The sequence below is a fragment of the Cystoisospora suis genome (genome assembly GCF_002600585.1).
Source record: "Cystoisospora suis strain Wien I chromosome Unknown contig_4494, whole genome shotgun sequence".
In the NCBI taxonomy this organism is placed as follows: Eukaryota; Apicomplexa; class Conoidasida; order Eucoccidiorida; family Sarcocystidae; genus Cystoisospora; species Cystoisospora suis.
The window spans coordinates 34,338-42,958 of NW_027157286.1; the positions used below are offsets into that span (position 1 = coordinate 34,338).

The 8,621-nt window shown below is 45.2% G+C and overlaps 1 protein-coding gene across 1 annotated transcript in view; it reads left to right on the forward strand.

Annotated features, from left to right (window-relative positions):
• CSUI_008154 (signal peptidase) overlaps positions 1-8,621 on the forward strand; it is a 21,716-nt gene that overhangs the window by 12,600 nt on the left and 495 nt on the right. Inside the window, exons 8-15 of the mRNA XM_068068291.1 lie at positions 776-835; positions 1,647-1,944; positions 2,411-3,421; positions 4,146-4,261; positions 5,123-5,279; positions 5,767-6,599; positions 7,052-7,255; positions 7,983-8,081. Coding sequence (XP_067919736.1) covers positions 776-835; positions 1,647-1,944; positions 2,411-3,421; positions 4,146-4,261; positions 5,123-5,279; positions 5,767-6,599; positions 7,052-7,255; positions 7,983-8,081 — 2,778 coding nt within the window. The remainder of the gene's footprint in view (positions 1-775; positions 836-1,646; positions 1,945-2,410; positions 3,422-4,145; positions 4,262-5,122; positions 5,280-5,766; positions 6,600-7,051; positions 7,256-7,982; positions 8,082-8,621) is intronic.

The window sequence follows — 8,621 nt, forward strand, 5'->3', positions numbered from 1 at the left end:
TGTAAGTTTCTTTCTTTCTTTCTCTCTCACTCTTTCTTTCTTACTCTTTTTGAAGAAGCTGTGAGTCGTCATTTTTCTTCTTCGCGGAGAAAGATACGAATGGGATCGGTATTCGGAAGTACATGAGGGGCCCACGTAATTTGGGGCGGTTGATTGATATCCCACATGCACTTCTGTCTGCTAGCCAAACACCATCGTGTGCATGCACGGGCACAAAATACTAGGCATGTCTCAGATGTGTCTTGTAGGGGAAGATAAGAGCTTGGAGAAAAGAAGAAGAAAGAGACGGAAGTAGTAGATCACGATAAAAGTGTTGATGTCTCTCATAGATACCCAGAGATAGATGAAGTTGACTACAGATGGTAGAAACACGACGACTGACGACTTTGAAGAGAAGCAGAAAGAGGTTGTGCATCGCCAGGAAATTGAGGGAGAAAAGAGAGACGGAAGAAGATCTATCAATTCAGCCCCGAATAGACGCTGAAGCTTGGAGAGAGAAGAGGTAGTAGCGGGAGGACACCGAGGGAAAGAAGAAGCGCAGAGACATAGGTGTTTCTTCTCTCTCGTGACGTTCTCTCTGAAGATGATGGTGTGGTATCTCTTCCTCTTACGGAGCCTATCCTGAATCTCGCGTTACTTCTACTGCCACTGTTGACTCTCTCACTAAATTCTCCAAACTCAAATCTTTACCCCCGGCAAATGAATAAAGATAGAGAGACGATGGAGTGGCTGTGAACTTCTCTTTCTGTGTGCTGCCTGGGTCTTGCTTCTTCAGTGCCATGTGACCTTTTCACCTGATCCTCCCAAGGTGGTTGAGAAAACAATCACAGCTCTGGTAAGATTGCGGAGTGGTGGCTCTCCCTCTATCTCTCTCTCTCTCTCTCAGCGAAGATGGCTGCCCCCATCCATTTAGTCCCTTCACACGTGCTTCTCTTGCATGTCGAGACAGACGGGGGGGAGATAGTATTCCGTGTCTGTCTGTATGTTCAAGGGAAGTCTGGATTTTCTTGGAAAAAAAAAGGGACCGAGATCGATGGACTCTTCGATTCGTCGTTTCTTGAGCTCCTGTGTAGAGAGATACAGATATCTAGAGTCGGAAGAAGCATCGTAGAAGGATTTGTCCGTAGAAAGAAAAGGTAGTGAACGAGTATGGTGAATGACGATTGATAGAGGGAGGAGAAGTCTACATCAGTTTGTCTCAAGCTTTTGTAGTGTTGATGGTCTTTTGTCTGGAGCCCTGCGCGTGCAGACAAGAGGTGGTTACCAGGTGTACGTACACCCGGGCAACTGGGGCCGTAGACTGAAGAAAACGTCCAACCACATTCCTAGAGTGATTCTGATTATAGTGATGGAAACGTTCTTTTGTCTGATGTATCAGACTTCCCGTCTCTTTTTTCTTTTGAACCGTTCAACTTTTCAAAAGAATCTCTATATCAAGACATGATACTAGGTCTACCCATCGTCTGGAGAGAAGGGGGAGAGTGAAGTGAAGTGTCCTCTGTATTCGCACTCTTACTATTACCACGCTTCATTATCTCTCAATCACGGGTAGAAAGAAGAAAGAAAAGCTGGGAGAAATTGAAGACCTACTTTCGTTGTATCCTTTCCCTTTTCTTAACCGTCTTTCTTCATCTTCTCTTTCACAGCATGTCGACTTCGATGGTCTACCGCCTGAAGTAATCCCTCCTAGGCCTGATGACGACTGTAGCGGAGGAGATCCTCTACTTCTGCGACTCGAAGAGGAACTGAAAGAAGAGGCAGAAGAAGAAACACAAGATAAAGCAGAAGGAGGAGGTGAGGGTGGAATGACGACAGAATCTTCTTCTTCTTTCGGCTTCAAAAGAAGAGGAACAGGTTGGGTAAGAGACTGGAGACCTCCGTCCGATGACGAAGAAGATGTTGAAGAGAGACAAGGAGAAGAAAGCTTTGAAGCTTTAGGAGAAGGTGAGGAACATTTCTGTGAAGAAAGGAGGAGAGAGCTAGTCTTTTTTTTTCTTGTTGCCTTCTCTGCTGTATGCCAGGGGGTCTAACACATCTTGTTCAGGAACGTGAGATAGTGAGGGGAGTGAGAAGGTGGAGAAAGGCGTGTGTAGAGGACAACTGTGTATAGATAGATGAGAAAGAAGGTGAGGAAGTAAACGTAGAATGCGATGGAGGGAAGAAGAAGATACTGCTGGTGTTAGTGCTGTATGTATGTGTTTAGTAGGATTGACGAGGGACAGAAGGAATGGAAAAGAAAAGAAGAAGGCTGTGCGAAATTAAAGGCCAAGAGATCGAGGGTCGACGTCGTGAATGTATGAAGTGTGTATGAGCTGTAGTACGTATGTATCGTGTATTCATTCTTATGTCCTCCCTCCTTTCCTAATTTATCTCCTCCTTTCGTATTTTCCTTGTCGTTCTTCTGCGACAGAAGGTGGGCCTCCCGAAGGTTTTCTCGTCTCTTCCACATCTTCCACGGCAAGGAAGACATCATCTGAGGAGAAGCGAGATGATGCTTCTCCTGAAGCAGGCGGAGAGATAAGCCATGGCGGTGTGGCGAAGGACTCTTCTTCCTCTTCTTGTGAACGGCATACTCCCCAAGAAGGCGGACATCGTGAAGATTCTGCTCCTGTATGTTTACGGTTAATCACTCACGATAACGAAACAGGAGAGATCTCTGCAATTGAGCTAGGCTCTTCTATTGCTCCGGGGATTGGTAGCCGAGATCTTAAGGGAGACTCCTCTTTGTCAGGAGGAGGAGGAGGCGACATGCATGCAAAGAGTATGGTATCCTCTGTTGGTCCATCTTCTTCTTCCTCCTCTACATCTCCAGGAGCGAAAGATGCAACCACATTAACTACATCGGCAGCGGCAGAAGGGCAGATTTCTTCTTCTTCTTCGTCTCCTCAGCCTCTAAGGACAGGAAGCGATATAATAGATAATAGCTCCGTGGTGTCTCCCCCTTCACCGCCACAGCATCGTAGAGATTCAACGGTGTCTTTCTCAGGAGAGGGAGACGATGAAGGAGACGGCGAAACAAGAAGAAAAGGAGAAGGATACAACGACCAAAAGAAGAAGACAAGCACCACCATGAAGAAGAAAATGAAGAATGAAGATGAAGATGATGGCGATGTGGATGTGGATGAGGATGTAAGCAAAGAAAACAACCATACAGGAGGAGAGGAAGAAGAAACAGGAGGAGGTCGTGGTAGTGCGACCGTCTCCGCTTCAGGTGGGGGCGGGAGTGGCTTAAGCAGCCGTTACTCGAGTAGTCGATTGAATAGTCGGGGATTAACAATGACTTCTTCGAGTCGACAGGATAGCTGGAGGAGAAGTCCGTCGGCTTATAGTGAAAGATCTATCTTATCTGTACAAAGCTCGACATCTATTGGCAGTCGAGTTAGTAGGAGAATGAGTGTCGATGAAGGCCCTCCACCTGATGGTAAGGCATCTCGTGAGAGAAAGAGGAAAGGACAGAAAAGAAGGACAAGAAGAAGAAGGGAGAAAACAAACACCAAGGAAAGGTAGAGGAACACTTTTCTCTCACATAGAAGATGACATTTCTTCCTCATGAAAAAGGGGTTTTCTCGTCCTTCGTTTGTACGTATTTATATCATACATGTATACAAACATCTGTGTAGATGTGTAGGTATATGTGTGTATATATATACATACATCTGTGTGATGTGTGGATGTGCATGCGGCTTGACGTATGGCTGGGCATATAGTGCAGTGATACACCATTATCATAGGCGGGGCAGCTAGAGGTTGAGCTAGAGGTAGATAGAAACATAACTACCACGTAGTTGTGTAAGGGGGGATCTTCTCTCTCTCTCTTAGTTTGCAGCCGTTCTTTGTGGTACCCGCTGCATGTCGTTAGTGAGCTAGGCTTCTCTACGTCGCTCTTCAGGAAGACTCCCGATCGGGATTCTGTTGTCTCTATCTTTCTTCCTTGTCTCTTATCCGTATAGATAGAACGGCATAGATAGATACATGGATAAAGCAGCGATTGATAGATGAATACCTATCTTCTCATGTATCGTGGGGTGCACGCGTGTCCATACATGTATAGATTGGGGGTGTATGTACGAGGTATGTCTTTGTCTTTTCATCTTCACCTGTCTTTCTGTGTACGTTTTTGATCTTCCCTTCTTTTCTTTCTGTAGGCTTTACAGAGGAGACTTTACCTACACCTCGTGAATTACTATCGCACAGCAGTCTAGACATCCAGAACAGCGGGGGAGATGACGATACCTCAGATGAACGCGAAATTCATATCATTGTAAGGAGACCATGGCTTTCTCCTCCTCTCTTCGGTCCTTCTTCTTTCACGCTTTCAGCCGAATCTTGGCACTATGAAATAGATCGTATCATCTGTCCCTCTTCTTCTGTCTCTCTGTACATTTCTCTCTTTTTTCTTCTGTCTCTGTACATCTCTCTATCGTCTCAATCAGTGAGAGGTGTTAGTTCATGTGTCACTCCGTCTTCGTCTTAGCAAAAGCTATTTGGAAGCAGACACGTCAATTTATAGGTTTAAGAGGTTATTCAATGAAACGCACATACACATACACTACGTTGTGGTATATCGATCTCTCAATCGCATCAGCGTATACATACGTATTTGGTCAACCACACATGCATAGCGTATACATGTGTAGGTGCTATACTCTTAGTAACAAGTCTAGCAAGTAAAATACTGCGTTAATGTATGTATGTATGTATGTATGCCTATGTATGTATGTATGAGTGCTCGTTTTGGAGTTGTGAAGCTCTCGAAGTGTTTCTGTCGTTCACACTAACCCATCTGTCATTTCTCAGCATAGAGAACGTACATGCATGCCGTGGATATGTATGTGTACGTCATCTTAGGTATGTAACCTCCCTCTGCTGTATGCTGTAGGCTCCATTTGTCATTGCATCGATTCCTACACACAGGGTCTTCCTATGCTTGGCGCCTATGATGATCTGTATCAACATGTATTGCTGTCTATTCGTACGCCCCCTCCTTTCTGTCTGTGTTTTGAGAGTCTCTGCTTCTGTCTCCACGTGTAAGAGGGAGAGAGGTGATTCTTCGAGAGAAGCGACGTACAGAGAAAGAGAGTGAAGATCCTTTTACTGTTGTCTTCCTTTGTATCTTATTCAGGTTCGTCGCTTATCCATTAAGGAAGAGAAAGAACTTGTGAGATGTCGAAGCGCAGATCGAGGCCCTACCCCTAAAGGATTCTCATGTACAGACGTACCGTCAGCCAAAGATCTTCTAACTCTCCAGCAATATCTCGCAGGCAAACTGTCTTCTCCAGGTAGAGACAATCATCCGTTTTGTCCGGTTCATTCGTCTCTATTCATGAATGTGTATGCTGTGTAGAAACATGTTAGAACGTGTAGCTATGTATATAGATGTATAGGTATGTGTTCGGAAAGAAGAGTAGAGGAGGGTGTAGATAGATTTAGGCTCTTGAAGACTCTCTGGCGCAGATCTCCCTCACACGGCGCACCCTGCATGTGGATGTCTATATGAAAGACTTGTGTGTAGATGCAGATATCATTATGGTAGACGGAGCAGCAGTGTAAGTATGTATACTTCCTCGAGGACCTCTTTCTCTCCCGTGTTTTCGTCATCTCCTAGGGTCTAGGAGGGAGGCTGGACGGTAGGCAAATAGAAGAATAAAGAGATGCATAGGTAGCTAGATAGGCAGATGTACAGATCAGTAGCTAGATTGTTATGTGGCTGTGAGCTCGGAGACTTTGTTCCTTTCCTTCCATTCTTCTTCTTCTCGTGTTCTGTAGATCAGGGACGTTCAGAGGATGACGCGACGACATCAGCAGGGACACGAAGAAGCCGTAGAGTTGTGAGTGAAGGGCATGCCCCCTCTGTGTTCTCGGAGGTGAAGAGGCTTGTCTCGTCTGGAGGAGAAGAAGGGAGAGAAGAAGATCGAGATGAAATTTATGTTGATTTGTGTTCGAGTGATCACCTGTCAGATGAAGAGGAGGAGGAGGAGGAAGAAGATGAGAAGAAGAAGAGCAAGAAGGAGCAGGGGGAGAGAGAACAGAAAGAGACCAACGACAGTCACAGTAGTAGCGACACAAGTAGTGAAGATGAAGATGAAGACGACACGTCGACAAGCAATGAAGAAGATGAAGAGGGAGAAGAGGCTGGAGAGAGACGTGAGGTGGCAAGTACTGGACTAGAAGAAGAAGAAGATACGACGGAAGATGATGAGGATACCGATCATGCTGTTGAAGAGGAAGAAGAGAAAACAAGAAAAGAAAGAGAGAAGGCAGATGCAATGAGAGAAGAAGAAGAAGAGGGAGAAGAAGGAGAGAGAGACGAGACAGGAGGAGCGGAGGAGGGGGGAAATGGAAAGAAGAAGAGACTGTCGGCAGCAGAGAGAAGAAGGCTAAAGAAGAAGAAATCTCTTGGAGAAGATGGGGAAGAAGAAGAACAAGGGGGAGAACAAGAGGACTCTTCGTCTAATAAGAAAGAGAAGAAGAAGAAGGATCCGAGTCTAAAGCCTTTACCGCGAGGCAAGAAAAGTCGATTGACAAAGATGAAGAAGAAGTATGCCGAACAAGACGAAGAGGAAAGAAAACTCAAGATGAGTCTTATAGGAGCTGGCGAGGTAAATCCATGAAAGTGTCATGGAGGTGATAGAGAAGGTGAAGCAAAACAAGAGAAAGGGAAAGATAGAGAGAAGAAGAAAGGCAGGAAACGCCTACTGCCCGTATACACACAACTAGGTCACTGCGCGTACAATGAGGTCTGATACTTCTTCTTCTTGGGTGTGTGGGGCTACTTCTACTTCTTCCTATACAGCAAGCACCATTGAGGCTTATTTATATATATCTATATATAGTATGTAGACATACACATACGTCTGTCTACCTCTCTATCTGTTGATCTGACTACGGAGAGAAAGAGAGCGAGACTGGCAGTGTTCCCGTAGAGTTGTTTGTATCCTTCGATAGCTTTGAGATTGATCGACTTCTCTTCTTTGCTTTCCTGTGATGTCCCTCATAACGTATCATATCTTTCTCCCGCTTCCCTTTCCTTTGTTTCTTTTCTCCTGTTCAGATGAAAGAATTCTCGACACCCAGTGAGCCAGCAGAGAAGCGAGGAGTTGCTGCTTCTTCTTCTAGCAGTAGTAGAAAGACACAAGCTCCGGCCTCAGGGAAAAGAGATGAGGATTGGAGAGACGAGACGAAGAAGAGTGAAGAAGAAAACTTCCACACACAAGATTCTCTTCAGGAAGTAGTAGCAGATGACAAACTCCTCGTGGTAGGTGATCGATCGATCAATAAAGCTACGTAGAAAGTCTACGATTTCTAACGACTTTCGTAGAGGATGCATGCATATGTGAATGGACGTGTGCCCAGTGCGTGAATAGGTAGGTAGGTTGCTAGTAGACTTTCTGTGCGCATATGTCTAGACACGCGTGGCAGTTGGCGAGTCGAAATGGGGGCGATGTAGGTAAAGGTGTAACATCGTAGGCAGTAGATCGCTTTTTGATATAGGACCTTCACCTGTATATATTTCTTTCTCTGAAGGTTTGTATAATATGTTTCTGAGTCGTCTCTGCAGGTTCCATTAGCCCAGTATCTTACTTCCTAGTATCTTTAGGTTCTGCTATTCAGAGTATAACCTCCGAGTTCGGTAGTGGTATGGGTTGGACAATGTATCCACCTATAGCTACTAGTCTTACGACGTTGAATACGGAGTGGCACTGAGTAGATGGAATATATGCATACATAGGTAAACTCAGATAAAGAGGTAGATGCGCATGTGTTGTATGCACTGGGTGTATGTACATCCATTAAATACATTACATACATGGCATCACACACAGGACATAGGTATACCTCCACATTTCGATTCATACATACATTAGGGGATACGGCGTTGTTGATGATGAGTGCCCGGAAAGTCGATTGAATGAAGGAGGAGGAAAGAGAGAGAAAGCTTTTTGAGCATTCTTCTTGTCTTGTTTATCATGACTCTTGTTCAGGAGCAGTGCAACCAAATTGATCTCCTAACTCCCAGTCCTCTCCCTGAAGATGCGCTACTGTGTGCAGTTCCTGTAACGGCCCCCTACTCAGCTATGGCCGTAAGGATGACTGACTATCATTCCTTCATTCAAAGGGTCGCTTTCTTCTCTTTCTTTTTCTCCCAACTTCTCTCGATTCGATTCACTCGTGCAAACAGACCTCCAGAGGATTCTCCGCACTCCGCAAAGCTCTATATTGCCACATTTCTTCAGTACGCACTTACCTCAATCAGACATGTATAGACACATAGATAGCTACGGATACATGGAGAATGTATTCTTGTGTACACGCAGCTACTAGTCAGACTACACATATGTTGATGCGGCTGTGGTTCTATAGTAGCAGTACATATACATGTATAGGTTTTCTATGAAGGTGTATGTATATCTCCCGGGATGGATTCTGTGAAGCAAAAAAAGAGCTAGCTCGTTCCTCATGTGTATGCTGCGTTTCCACCTAGTAGACAGGCTGTGGATTATCTTCAACCTCGGGTGCGCTCCATTTGTTTCTACGGGGGGGGGAGGGGGGTTTCCTATCTTGTAGAAAGTACAGATGAAGATATGAAGAGTTGCCGTAGTCCAGGAGGTGTACGTACACCT